This window comes from Poecilia reticulata, linkage group LG9 (genome assembly GCF_000633615.1).
Source record: "Poecilia reticulata strain Guanapo linkage group LG9, Guppy_female_1.0+MT, whole genome shotgun sequence".
In the NCBI taxonomy this organism is placed as follows: domain Eukaryota; kingdom Metazoa; phylum Chordata; class Actinopteri; order Cyprinodontiformes; family Poeciliidae; genus Poecilia; species Poecilia reticulata.
This window is the reverse complement of record NC_024339.1, coordinates 3,001,046-3,015,692: the sequence shown is the minus strand read 5'-3', so window position 1 is coordinate 3,015,692 and position 14,647 is coordinate 3,001,046. Positions and strand designations below refer to the sequence as shown.

The following is a 14,647-nucleotide window of genomic DNA, read 5'->3' as shown; positions in this document are numbered from 1 at the left end:
CATTTCTGCAGTCACAGGAATATGGGAAAAGTTTAAAAATAGTGGCACATTTTTGTCTTTAAATCTCCTTATTAACTCATTTATCAGCTATTTACCAGAGAGTCAGGGAATAGGTGTGGAGGGAGCTCTATAAGACAGACAGGCTGCACAATGAKGCTTAGTAAGTTGTCTCTCAAACATCCAGCTGGTGTCAGAGGGCGTGATAAAAGCTGATGAGAATTTTCTGCTTTGTGTTCGGCCAAAGAGATCATTTTACACTGATAAGCAACTTAGAATAAGTAATGGCAGCTCATGATTTAGGAAAAACTTACAAACAAGAGTAATAATTATCATTTTTGGAGCGTATTATATTACGTAGATTATATTAGCTTAGCATAAAGATCTTKAAATGTAATGTGTCAATCATGATTGGYCTTGTTTGGACCTGTGAYGTTTATCTGTTCATTGAACCTTGAAGAGCAAATATTCAGTATAGTGAGTCAAAGTGGGCTTATTTATAACAACCTCATCAGAAACTACTAGTTACCGTTGGTTACACTGTCTCTGTTGGTTCATAGAGAGACATGTTTTCTAAAGGGGCCCAATTAAAGTTTTTGTCATGGGGCCCAAGATTCCTGGCGGTGCCCTTGTTCCCAGCACTTTAAATGGGGTCTTCCTGGCATTTATTTTTAAGGAATAAATGCCAGACAAGCTTATTCTGTATATGTCATAACAATTTTGCAGTACTGTAACCAAGAAGATGAAAATTTGAACTCCTCTTGTTTGTTTTTAAGTCGGTGCTGCCACTGTTTCGCTGTCTGACCTCCATTGAACGCAGTGTGGAACGATGTCACATATCAGTCAGCACTGCCACCGACCGAGTAATAATCCAGTTTTTCTGCAGACATGGTAGGAAACACTGTGTTTGGGACAATCTAATTCTACACAAATAAAAGAAAACATATCCGTATTTGTTTTATATCTATAAACAGAATTCAAAAGGTGTGTTGAACCTGTTCCTTTTGCTGCACATGACGTGTTGCATGTTGTGGACACCTGGTGGCAGTGTGCTCCTTTCACCTTGTGTCTGCCGTTCTAGGTATCATTAAAACCCACAACATACATTTCCAGGAAAGTGAGGCTCTGCAGGCTGTGTTTGACTCTCATCTCTGTCCCAATGTGCTGAAGGCTCCTGCCAGGTTAGCACTGGATAATTTATCAGTTTGTCCCTTTGGATCCATTCATCAGTCCATGGCTGCAGGCCAAGTTTATACCTAGCTCTCTATTACAGACTTTATACTTCTTTTTACTTTGAAATCAGCACAGAAGATTTGACATTAATACATCTGTGACTAAACTAATTCAAAACCATTAACATTTGTTTTAATCCTCTCATTTTCATTAGGTTCCTATGATTTTGTTTTTCATTAGACCCTTTTATTGGTCAGTGTAATAGAAAACACTTTTTTCTATTACCACCTGTTGGTAATCTGAATATGTCCTAAAATACACTTGAAACTGCTTAAAGCACACACAGTTTGGAAATTGGCAATGAGTCGATTGAACAGAAGCCATGTGATTTTTGCATCTGTTTTGTTCTTTGCTCCTGCAGGCTTCTGGTGGACATGGTGGTGCACTTTCCCCTGTTTCAGGAAGAAATCACTCTGTCCATCACTCCAATGAAAGTCACTCTCAGAAACTACCAGAAGGGCGGAAAAGGTGTGCTGACTTTGTCATGTCGTTTACTTTAAATTTAAAAATTGACAGAATGTGATGAAAGTTGCAACAGTTTTGGCATGATGCATCTCCTTATTATATATATATATATATATATATATATATCCAGAGTTTATCTGAACTTCTACTTACTAATTTATAATTTTCTTTTTCCTTGTAGAAGACGTATATCTTGAAAAAATAAGCTAATTTTTCTTATCCTAAATGAAGATCCATGTTTTTCTTGCCGCCACCCAGAATGAGCAGGACAGTAAGGAAAGTCAAACTACCTAAGTTCACCGTTAAGAGAACCAGAGCAAGGAATGGCATCTTGGGTTACCACATCTCCATGACGACCATTAGACTCCATTTACATGCCAACTGGTTGTTTTGGGAGGCTCACCACACCACGAAAAAGGCTTTTCAGTCCTACCATGACAAACATAAACATTTGGCATTCTCTTAGCATGAATCAGGTGCTTTGGTCAAAAGAAAGTATGACTGAGTGTTTCTGTAGCAAACACTCCAAGTGGGTTTGATGTGAAACAAAGGATGACGTTGTGGGTTAAATGAAGTAACGACTGACAGCAAGTGGTAACAATAGTAGTCAGGGATGATTTTGATCGGAAATGTTCAGTGTAGCATTATGCTACTGGAATGAAAGAGTAGTTTAAAGGGGCAGTACAATGTGCTTTCTACCTACATAGTGTCATTTTTATAGTACAATCAAGTAGTTAGCTTCAGTTGTTATAAAAAATGCTATATGTCAAACATGACTTAAAAGAAATTTGACTTTGTAATTTAACGCCTTGAAATTGGACCTCTGTCTCTTTAAGAAACTCCTGCTCTTTCTGAAACTCCGCCTTTAGGAAGTCATCACCACATGGCTGCTCTATTAACTATTTAATGACATTTTTACCAGCGTTTCCCTCAGAAGTAGCTCTTATGATGAGCTCAGCAAATACGCAGTTCCACCAGGTGTTTGCTAATTACTGCTGGCTAGTCTGAAGGAGCTGAGTGGGGGAGGGCTGCTCTGCTCTGTGAGGCAGAAGCCTGGAAGCTTGGAAACTGCAGCTTGGAGGTGGAGCTTCATTCTTGAAGGCGGAGCTAGGTCCAATCAGGCGTTTTGCACAACTGAATGGTTGTCATGGGAGATTATAGGATTCCTCAAACATGCATGAAAAAAATCACTCCAACTATGTCTATGATGAGGGAATAACTTTACACTAAGATGTAAATCTAAAAAAAAAGAAAAGCTGCTCCTTTAAGTTCTCTGAAGTTTTAAATAGTTTTTTATAAGCGTCCATCGAGACAAAGTTACATGGGCAAGCTGTTCCACAGACAGAAAGTTCCTGCCTCCTTCAGTTTCTTCAGATGTAACTGAAGGAGTTGGACGTATTTGTGTGACAGGTCCCATGAAGACGACGTACACAGAGATGTCCTTACACCCAAACGAGTTTGACTACTTCCAGATGGGGCTGGACTCTGACATAACCTTCTGTCTGAAGGAGCTGAGGGTAAGTGAGCTATTTTAGTACCATCTTTATTTTGTCACCTGAGTATGTCGTGTGTAGCTTGGATCTGTGTGTTTATGTGGTGCATAGTGACAGCATGTGTGTGTCTGGCTCATCAGGGGCTTTTCTGTGTCAGAGGTGATAGTTCTAGTGTCCTTGGCGCCAAATTGTGAATTTATTGCAAATTTTTCTCAAAAGTGATTAAAAAAAACATTATCTTAAGAGATATTAACTCAAACCTGCAGGTGGCAGTATTTCTTGCTTCAAGATGTAGACGGTGATTGAGTAGCAAAATGTCCCATTTACTGTGTTACGTAGTTTTAGCTCAAACAGAGACGCTATAGTGACGCACCACTTCACTGAAACATGACAAATGGAATCAGTTACACAATCCAGTTCTTCAATCCAAACCGACTAAACTCAAGTTGTTGACTCAGTAATGTGAGTTAACTATAAAACACAGAATCTAGGAGATGCCTGTCATTTCCTAAACAGGAAAATCTAGAAAGACAGCTTGGTCTGTCATAGTTGTTTTTTTGTTTTTTATTATGAATGAGTAACTGTTCATGTTTCATTTGAGAATTTGAAGGGACGTTCTTTGTTCTGGTCCAGTTAGCGAGGCCTGACCTGCATTACCCTTCGTCACTCTTGTCCCCTAATGTCTTGGAATGTTTGTTGAACCTCCCGCTGGGAGTCTCTCCTCGTTATCCAGCCTCGACATCTTCTGGAGTCTGGAAAACTGAAAACTGACCCGAGTCTGAGTTAGTCACAATTTCAAGAGTTGATGCTTTTTCTTTGTCTGTTATTGCAACAGTCATGGCATGCACTCAGAGGAGCGTGTTTGAGTCGATTATTCTGTTTTTTCAGGGAATATTGTCCTTTGCGGAGTCTCGCAGCCTTCCAGTGTCTATTTACCTCGATGTAGCAGGAAAGTAAGTCTCATCATGCTGTTTAGATTAATTTGCAACCATATCTGAAGATACGGAGGCATTACTAGGCCATTTCAAAAACCTCTTTGTCTCCGACTGCTGGGTCTGGGCATTTCAGCAGTTTTCTTACTGTTTGATTGATTGTGGTAAAGTTGTCCCTGTCTGCAGGCCTGTGTGCTTCTCTGTGGAGGACATGGTCCTTGAGGCCACCGTGCTGCTGGCTACTGTGACGGACTCTGACAGCAGGGACCATTCTCAACCAACCGAACCCCCGACCCCAAAAACACCCAGGTAACAGGTATAGTGTCAGTAAAACCACTGACTGAACAACCCAGCATCCATCAGATTTGTGTTTTTGGCATTATTCTGACCAGATTCTGTCCTCATCACAACTGCGCCGCTTGCTGGTTTTCAAAATCTGTTGGTCCTAGAGAACATACAGTAATCGCATAACTGACCATGCACCTTGAACTTTATCTTTTAGGGTATAAGAGCAAAAGGGGGCTGAATACAAATGCATGACACACTTTCCAGAGTATTTTAAGAACTTTTTTTTTGTCTACTCTTCATCATTACTACAACCCTATATTGATGTAGCAATAACATTATGTTCAAGTTTGTGATTGCAATGTGATAAAATGTGACTTTGAAGGGTTTGAACACTTTTGCCAGATTCTGTAAATCAATCTTCACTCTTTGACTTTATCTGACCTTCACTCTTGGCGTTCCACCGAGTCTCGTCGCCCTCATTGGCTGTTTTTAGCCCCCTAATAGGGTGTGGCGTTACTGCAGCCGGTCTAGAGTCTGTGAGTGAGAAACTAGGCCAAGCGTAGGTTAGAAGCCTGAAAGTGAGATGCTCTGTAATCCGCTCAGCTCCTCTACGCTCGCCCGCTCTGCCGGTGTCACCGGCTCGCCTCACTCTTTTCTAACTCCAGCTGGTTGTTATTACACAACATCTAATTCAGGTCTTGTACAACGGCGAATTAGGGCCATCGGACATAAGACAACAAAAAAAAAGGAAGAGTAAATTTCTGCCAACAAACTCAGAAGTTTTGAGATCAACTTTAGAAATTTTTTAGAAAAAAAAAGGAAATTTCTGAGTTTGAACAGTAGAAAATTTACAATATATATATATTTTTTTGACTTGGATATTTTCAGATATTAAAATAATTTTTTTCTAGAAAATTTCATGAGTTTTTCTAGCAAATTTGGGTAAATGTGTCTAAATCGATATTGACGGATTATTCAGGAACAATATCGCAGTTACAAGTCTCACAATGCGGAGGGTTGTTTTATTTCTTGCACTATTTAAACTGCTGTACTTCAGCACAGTCAGGGGTCAGTGACTGGTTTCTTGTCAGCCTTTACTCTGTCATTAACTTGTTGGACATCTTCCCAATATTCCACATACCTCGTCACACATTTCCAGTTTAACAAGCGCCTGTCCTCAGCAGGCTCAGTGAGGATCCACATGCTCATGAGTCAGACTTCACTGACACACAATGGTTCTCTGTAAAAGCAATTATTTAGCAGTTAAGCAGCATAAGACAGACTGTTTAGTAAGAGTTAAATGTATCCTGTGGTGTTTTCAGGTGCCCAGCTCAGTCTGTGGCTGTGTCTCAGGGACCAGGCAGCAGGAGTCACACCGTTCCTGATGAGCTGATTCCATCCAGCTGCGGCAGCCCTGTAATCAGCTGTCCCGGTTCAATGAGCCTCCCTGAGATCAGGGAGCCGACCTGCCTCAGCGTAGAGAGCCAGGAATGTAGCAGCTCCTCCTCAAGCCCTGCATCCACTAAGGTGACAAGCTCTTCCTGTTTGATTAGATTTCAATTTGTTCTGATATTTTTCTTTTTACTTGGACCATAATGGAGACGTTTGACTTATGGCTGTATTTCCTCACCTCTGTTCAATTTTCTCTCCTACATTTACTCTGATGCTTTGCTTTATTCCTCTGTCACAGAGAAGTCAAACTMTTTTTTTTTAAGGGCCACATCAAGATCAAGAAAGTCTTTAAAGGGGAGGTATTATGTGTTTTCCAGCCACATAGTGCCATTTTATAGTAGTCAAGTAACTATGTTACCCTCACTTGTTATAAAAATGGCGTATATATCAAATATGAYTTAAAAGAGGTGTTCCTGACTTAACGCCTTGAAATTGGGCCTCTGTCTCTTTAAGAAACTCCTGCTCTTTCTGAAGCTCAGCCTGGCTAATCACCATTAGCCAAAATGGCTAATCTATTAACATCTTAACATTTTTACCAGTGTTTCACTGAGAAGTAGCTCCTATAATCAGCTCAGCAGATGCTCAGTTCCACCAGGTGTTTGCTAATTCCTGCAGCTCTGAGGAGCTACGTGTCGCCAAGTCCACCAAGGCGTTTTGAACAGCTGAGTAGTTGCCATGGAGATGAAAGGATTTCTTAAATATGCATGAAAGAATCAAAGCAACACTCCAAGTATGTTTTTGATGAGGGAATAACTGTATAACATGATGTATCTCAAAAAAGATTTTTACATGAAACTACCCCTTTAAAGGGCCGGCTGTGGCGTAATGTGTTGATAAAAAACACTTCATAAAACTGTTAAAATATGAATAAGTATGAATATGTCCCTGCATTCAAAGATAACTTATTTGAAATTGAATAACATATTTTCATGTAATTTGGCCGTATACATATGAAACTGAAGTGATTTTATTCTATTATAAGGTTCTATTTGTAGAGTACTACATAAACTCTTTTGTTGTTTGACATGCTCCATCACAAGTTCAGTATTAATCCACACACCCATTTTAAAAATGTTTTTTTCTTTCATAGTTCTATAATCGTAAAATTAGTCACTAAGCAATGGCTGGCCAACGACTTTGAATGTGCAGAGCTTAACCTGAAGCTTAAGAAAAGCTGCATTTGCAGCTAATTTGTTTGGAAGATCAGAGAAGGAAATTGTAGAGGCTCCTTCATGTTTTCAAACTTTAATGACACAAAGTCAGAACTTGTAGCGTTTCTGGTCCTAAAACGTCAAAGCTCTGACAGATGCAAATCAGGGTAACTTGGGGACATGCAAGGCCCAAACCACTGACTTCCCTCTCTTGCTCTTATGTAAAGTTGTGGCTAGGAGCCTTTTTTTTTTTTTTTTTTTACATGCCTCTCGTCATTGGAACGTGCTCTCTGCAGCTCCTATATGCAAACTATGGCTGTCAATATATTTAAACATCTACGATCCAATCAAACTGCTATACTGACTGGCAAAATGTGGTAAAAGCCTGGATTTATTATTTTTTTTTTAGTGTTTTTGTAATGCAAGTGGCAGAATTAGTTTTGTACAGCTTCTAAAGCTGTTTTGTACAACCGTTAGCTGTTACCAGCTAACGGTTCTATTTTCCCCATCAGGTCTGTTCCCTGCTGTTCAACGCCTTGTCCTCTCAGCAAGACGGAGATGGTTGTGCTGCCCAGCAGCCTGTCCTGGCATGTTACAGCGATGAGGAAGAAAACACTGACTACCACCCGAGAAGCCCTTCACAGTGAGAGATTACACAAGTCATTCTTCTGAACTTGTGATTTCTGCTCGAAACAAGGCAATGCTTTCACAGAGTCAGAACGCTGAACTGAGTATCAATCTGCCGCTTAAGATATTTAGCGTTAAATTAAAAGTTTCTACTAAGCTTCTTTTCGGGTACCTGATGTCGTAGACATGGCAACCGCTCTTAGTTTTGTCTGTGGTGACATGTTAGCATAAAGCTGCCACACCCGCCGGTATTGGCAAACCAGCCACCTGTGGAATGTTGGAGGATGTTGGACAAAATGTTTCCTGGATTTGATGTTATCCTGTTGATCCACAGCAACAGCCAGCAGGTTTACTAAAAAAAATACTAGCAAACGAACAACTTTTGTAAACAGAATGCAGCGGAAACATTATAAATAAATATCATCTTTATTTAAATATTTTACAGATTTCAAATTTTTCCCCACGGAACTCAGATCTGCATTTAACTGTACAGCGTATATACACTCTCCGGTCGACCGAGTGTGTTTGAAAGATGAGACTAAGAGGAAAAGCGTTGGTGCAGGTGTGAGTCACGAGCCAGACGACTGGGAGAACTGAACAGCTTGAGCCGACGCTGCGGAGATTTTCCAACAGTTATACTTTCACAATTGGATCCACGTCTGCCGTCATCTTACTACACCCGATTCTGCAGCCCTTATCAGCCCCGGTGTATGGGGAGGGGAAATAACAAAAAAAAAACTTGTTTCATTAGTGCAAATTGTAAACAAATGACAAAGAAATTCACAGGGATGGTTTTCTGAAGCGGGGATCATCACTAGTCCCAACATCCTGACCTAAACACAGTGGTAGATTTTAAGAAAACAAAACAAAAAAAGAATATCTTTAGACAGCAGAGCTGTTTCATCTCTATGGCTACTTTACAGTTTCAGGGCTCTGTGCTCAGTTGGGTGACTAAGAGGACATGTCTGCCAGTATCAACATCTCCTGATACAAGGCACGTCATAATAACATCTCAACCTTACAGTGACATCTTACTAAGTGTAGGTAGAAAGTCGCAGAAACACACCTAGTGCAAACTTTTGTGGCATAATGGAAACACGACGACCATCGCTACTAAAACCTACAGCAGAGGGGAAGAGGGGGAAACTGAACCACAACAATCACACCGAACAAAGTTACAAAAAATACTTTTTTTTGGTCACCCGACCAACTTCAGTTTTTTTTTTTTTTTTTAGCTGTGTGCGTTTAAGGCTGCCAGACCCATTTAGTCCAGTGGATGTGGAGTTAGTCCGGCGCCTTGACATCCAACTCGACACCAGTCATCCGTCACACTCGCATCCATACACACTTCACACAAAATTACTGTCAAGACTTCACCAGCAGCTGTAAAATTAAAGGGAGGACATCGGTTTGACAAATAATGTGCGTCGCGTGCGTCCAAAGAGGCTTTCCGACTACAAATTCTCCGTCCCACTCAGTAACGAAACATGCGCTGGACTCCAATCGCACCAGTAAGAAAAAGGCAGCTGCTGCTCGTCGATGTGAAATCTTTAAAGATGAGCCCGCCGACAGGTGTGTCATTGTCACATAAGCTGGGGTTTTTTGTAGACTCTGAACACACCGTCTTGTTTAACTTTTGCTCCGTGCTCCTAGAAAACACTCCAGAACTTTCCATGAAGGTCCTGAAGCATCTACAAACTGCAGCTTGGTTATTGAGCCCTAAAGCTGCCATTCCCTTCTGTATGCCTGAGAACCTTTTATTCCCTTATGGCAGCCGTTGGCTACATCCTAGCCTGGACTTTCTCCTCACCCCAGCCTCCCATCAGGAAAGAGACAGACTTGACCTCACACTGGATGCTTCATCTCCAACCAATGACTACTGATCCTTGGCAATGGGATTAGCAAGTGAGCAGTGGAAAACTACAAAGATGCCAACAGTCCAACTGAGACAGCAGTGTGTTTTAGGCCTCTCGTTTGCATAATTTGACCTCTCGCTGGCGGTACTTTTTATGGGAGAACAAAAAGGGCGTTGGGGCGGCTCTTCAGCAGAGTGGATCCTGTAGATGTGGAGGAAGTATCAGATGTCAAACCTACATCCTGGCCAGCAGGAATTGAAGCAGTTCATCACTTCCAGAGGCAGATTAGCGACGTCCCGGCTCGCAGGTTCTAGTCCGTGTATTCTGCCACGATGGACAACAGCACTGTGATGTCGTCTGGCTTTCCTCCTGCACAAATAAACAGGATGGTGGTAGAAAAAATGTCTAAGCCATCACAGAGGGCAAATGTTAACGTTGTGTGACATTTCTCTGGAAAAGACACGACTCATGTTGCACGTAGAAATCAGCAGAGGACCAAAATTGGCCAATTTCAGTTTGACTGCCCCTGACTGGTGAAAGTAAACGTACAATACTAAGTAGTGTCAACAACACTCTTCAGTGTGAATGTGAAAAGTGTTATTTTTAGCTTTGGCGAGATGTTTTAAGTAAATAACTTTTCTACAATGTAGTGATAAACTGTGGTTCATTTAGACTGGGGGGTCCAAAGTAAAATCAAAAATTCCTGTCCCATCCTACTCCTGGTAAAATGCCTCAGACTTCTGTACTGCTCCAATTTTTCTTTTTCATTTAGTCTGTAGGCAGTACACCGACTTTAATTTGATCTTCTCATTCCTTACAGGAAGGTAAGGTTGTTTTGAAGCGATCTGATTGGTTGACACGAGTTTTATTGCCCGACTCAYGAAATATAATAACCCAACCAATACCGTCTCCAAGCAGTCTTACTGCAACATTGCACACACTGAAATTGTGTAGTCGGTAGCAATGCTGTATATAGTGTAGCTTTAAACTACAGTATAGTTTAAAGCTACACTGCTTTAAAAGAAACCTACCTCTGACATTCAGTCCGTTGTCGCATGCAAACTGTGCAAAAGGTGACATGTAGTTGGGGTCATATGCCAGTACATGAGCTTGCTCTGCGATGCTGCGGGCCGTCTGCTGAATGCTCTCATAGTTTGAGTTCTGAGGAAGCATTAAACAAACAAAAAGGAGAAAAAAAAAGTGAGCATGAAGTTTTTCTTCTGGATCCAGACTCGGCAGCAGCAGCAGCAGCAGCCATGTTCGTCACTTACCTTCAGCTTTTTCAGCTCTTGGAGGATCATATAATCAGGCATGTTGTCGAACAGCCCATCGGTGGCGGTGAGGATTATGTCACCTAGCTGCACGTCAAAGGAGGAGCTGTCAGCAGATTCTGGGCTGTAAGCACAGATTCAGACAAGGAATACCGTCAGTTTAGTCTTTACTCTTTAGTTTCATACAGAGTACTACAAACTAGTTTTAGTTTATTTACACCTGAAACATAGCTCGTCTTCTATTCTGGAAATAGGGTTAGGGTTATCCAGTTGCGTCACATGTAATTACACAGATTCACCTCAGTTATGAAAACATAATCTCACTTTAAAAGTAAAATGTATCCAAGGATCTTAGAAAGAACAGCGTGGTCTGGTACAAAATTAAGTGCTTTGATTGCCAGAGTGGCAGAGAGACTTCCAGTCTCATGTTCGCTTCTTGGCAGATGCCCCCACTCTGCTGCAAACCCGCCACACAGTTATGAATATGATTCAATATAAAAGGTGTCTGGACTGCATCAGGACACAGTGAGACATAGCTCCCAGGAAAAACCTGCCCTGTGCTGCATTATCTATGAAGTGGGGGTGACAAAAAGCCTCAGAAGGGGATGGTGGGATATTCAGTGTTGGTAGCAATGGATGGATATGAAAAAGGAAAGAAAAAACCCTGATTATTCTCATTTTACAAATACTCTCTAAGGCCAAGTCAGTTTCCATGAAGCCAGAAAGAACAAACCACATTAACTCGATCCTCATCTTCAACTGTATGCAGATAAAATCATCATGAAGCAGAAACCATAACAGTGTGCACAGTTTCCCCATCGAAGGAAAAATGGTTGATATAAACGTCCCAGTTTAATATGCAAAGTCTGACTTTAATTCAGTGGATCTTCATGCTCACGCATGACCTGCTGCTGTTACTCAACTAGATGTTTGATCTACTGTTGTATCCTGTAATCTGCTGATTAAATCTTCAGTAAGAAGACTGAAATTCCCAGATCATAGGACAATCCCCTCATTTCCTTCCCTCAAGTGATTTTGGTAAAAAAATGAATAAAAAACTAAGATATTGGTAATAAATGACTTGGATCATTATTTTAGGAAGGTGATGATATATGTAGAATATTCACTGAACTCTGATCCAGAACCGCATAGCATTCTGGGGGATGTAGGCAGAGGAAAGACTTGAGCCACTGAACCGCTCAGTACCAGACAAGCAAGGTGAGTGACATCAACTTACTCACTCTCTGGCTACCTAGCAACAACTTGTTAAGTAACACGCACAGCAGCAGTCTAAAAGCGTCAAAACTGCTTAAAATTAATAATAAAAAATAAATAAAAATGGCATGGAGTGAAAACTGGAAAGGTCACGCCACTAGTGAGAATATTTCAAATATTTAAAACTAATCAACAATTAACGATGGATTGATGGGAAACGCTTATCAGTTTTTCAGCCGTATCATCCAGGCCCAGCAGAACAAAAAGACGGGCAGAAACTAAATCCAGCTCCATTAGAGTCCCTGAAAGCCACGCAGCCCACCTTTATATGTGCTTCACGTTTTGCCAGTTTTCTAAGAATCACCTTTAAAGAGTCTTAAAAATAATCTGGGGGATCAAAGATGAACAAGTGAAACAGGAGCTGAATCTGCTGGCAGCAGGACCGACTCTGGACTCTTCGTTTTGCCCGTCATCGGCCCACACAGACTTTGACCTGGGTAAGAGGGAAAGCTTGGCAAACATCCTGATCTCCGCTGACGTCTGCAGCGCTGCTGCTTGGCACGCCACAGCAACGAGACCCGGCAGCACGTGGCCCCTGACCCGCCGCTACAGAGCTACATGTGGGACACACAGGCTAGACTGAAAAGCTCTGCAGAGCGGTTGAGTTGAGATAATCTCTTTTGTTGCGTTTGCAACGCAGACTGCCTAGTAGTTAGGGGGGTGTCGAAGGCCGCGCTGCAGCAGCTGTGCAGAAAAGTCCCAACAAGTCTTGAAAAAGTGCCGACGCCTTATAGTTCTCTCGCTTTTTACAAATCCACGTTAAAATGCAGCATTAAAACAACATGGTGCTGCAACCAGTAAGGGAAGGGAAAACTAGGGGTTAAAAACTAAATGGAAACAACATTTTGCAAAAAGATTTCCCACGGCATTATTCACTGAGCAGAGTGATTTTCTCGTTAGCAAAACTGCTAAGCTGAAGTTTCGGTTCTCCAAGTAAAAAACCAAAATCCAGAGTAACAAGTGCAAACCTATGATTCTCATCAACCCCTCAAAGTCCAGATCAGAGACATAGATGAAGTCTCAATTTTCAGTTCTACTATTAATATTAATGCAGAGAAAATCTGTGCTGACTGTGTTCAACAGTTTTTATGTAAGGGAAACTATGGTTAAATTATGATCGACAAAAAAAAACATCACGATGTAGTATAAAACGATCTTTTATCCACTTTGTTTTTACAAAACAAAAACGTTTAGAGTTCCTCATCAGTCAGTCTCACTGTAGATCGTTGTGAGTAGCACATAAGGTGAGGTGCAGCTTGTGCTGGGCGGCTCACCTGTCGCTGAGCACGGCTCCCTCTGCCCCGGGAGGAGCGATGGACAGCTGGAAGGGTGTGTTGAAGTAGTGCTGCTGTTCGTCTGAGCGGTGGACCACCTCCCCGCCCCGGACCACCAGGAAACCCGAGTCTCCCAGGTTGGCTGTGTGCAGCTGGTGACTCTGCCTGTCCAACACCACGATGCAGGCGGTGCTGCTACCTACAGACACAATCACACACAAAGTCACTTCTTTAGAATTTACAAACAAAAATGTTGACCAGCATTGTGACCGCTCCTAAGAGATGAAAACAAACTACTGGCTGTAGGTCAGGTCTGTCCAAACTGTGGCCCTTGAAATGATTTTGATCGGCCCTCTGACCACAAATCAAGATTGGTAAAATAGGGTAAGAATATAGAAAATTATGAAATAATCTTTTTCCATTTAGTAAGGCAACAGTGAGGTATTTTTTGTGCGTTTTTGATCTCTAAGGATTTATAGATTTCATAATAAATAGTGTTTATTATTGAGTAGGTGAAACAAAAAAGAAAGTCACAATAAACTTATTTTTGCATTGTAAATTGAATGAATTTTGTGTCCCGCAAGAAGTTTAAATTTGCCAGTTTTGGTCCCACGGGGAAATTTTTTTTTACCATCACTACAGAATCATACGGAGCCGTCTTGAGGCATTGAAGATCAAAAGTTATCAAAAGATTTTTTCCCTCATCAAAGGTGAATACAAACTTTTTTTCCAGCACAATTGAACTGTACCACAAGAACTTATTTAGTGTATACCTTTAGGAGACAAATTAACTCACCCTGAAATTCACCTTTTTTTTCATATATATACACAGGTCCTTCTCAAAAAATTAGCATATTGTGATAAAGTTAATTATTTTCCATAATGTAATGATAAAAATTAAACCGTCATATATTTTAGATTCATTGCACAAACACTGAAATATTTCAGGTCTTTTATTGTTTTAATACTGATGATTTTGCCATACAGCTCATGAAAACCCAAAATTCCTGTCTCAAGAAATTAGCATATCATGAAAAGGTTCTCTGAACGAGCAGTTAACCTGATCATCTGAATCAACAAAGTAACTCTAAACACCTGCAAAAGATTCCTGAGGCTTTTAAAAACTCCCAGCCTGGTTCATTACTCAAAACCGCAATCATGGGTCAGACTGCTGACCTGACTGCTGTCCAGAAGGCCATCAYTGACACCCTCAAGCAAGAGGGTAAGACACAGAAAGAAATTTCTGAACGAATAGGCTGTTCCCAGAGTGTTGTATCAACGGACCCTGAGGAAGATTGTGGAGAAGGGCCGATTCCAGACCTTGGGGGACCTG

At 41.2% G+C, this 14,647-nt stretch overlaps 2 protein-coding genes across 3 annotated transcripts in view; one reads left to right on the top strand and one right to left on the bottom strand.

Annotated features, from left to right (window-relative positions):
* The window catches only part of rad9b (RAD9 checkpoint clamp component B), a 14,994-nt gene extending 6,317 nt beyond the window's left edge, over window positions 1–8,677 (top strand). For both annotated transcript variants that reach the window (XM_008417242.2, XM_008417241.2), the window contains 8 exons: window positions 774–888; window positions 1,079–1,178; window positions 1,592–1,698; window positions 3,106–3,212; window positions 4,077–4,141; window positions 4,307–4,429; window positions 5,731–5,935; window positions 7,524–8,677. In XM_008417242.2, coding sequence (XP_008415464.1) covers window positions 774–888; window positions 1,079–1,178; window positions 1,592–1,698; window positions 3,106–3,212; window positions 4,077–4,141; window positions 4,307–4,429; window positions 5,731–5,935; window positions 7,524–7,658 — 957 coding nt within the window. In that variant the 3' untranslated portion in view covers window positions 7,659–8,677. The remainder of the gene's footprint in view (window positions 1–773; window positions 889–1,078; window positions 1,179–1,591; window positions 1,699–3,105; window positions 3,213–4,076; window positions 4,142–4,306; window positions 4,430–5,730; window positions 5,936–7,523) is intronic.
* Window positions 8,678–8,854: 177 nt separating this feature from the next.
* Window positions 8,855–14,647, bottom strand: part of pptc7a (protein phosphatase targeting COQ7 a) — a 9,394-nt gene continuing 3,601 nt past the window's right edge. The window contains exons 3-6 of the mRNA XM_008417252.2: window positions 13,315–13,513; window positions 10,766–10,889; window positions 10,526–10,655; window positions 8,855–9,863 (exon numbers count right to left, since the gene is read on the bottom strand). Coding sequence (XP_008415474.1) covers window positions 9,805–9,863; window positions 10,526–10,655; window positions 10,766–10,889; window positions 13,315–13,513 — 512 coding nt within the window. The 3' untranslated portion in view covers window positions 8,855–9,804. The remainder of the gene's footprint in view (window positions 9,864–10,525; window positions 10,656–10,765; window positions 10,890–13,314; window positions 13,514–14,647) is intronic.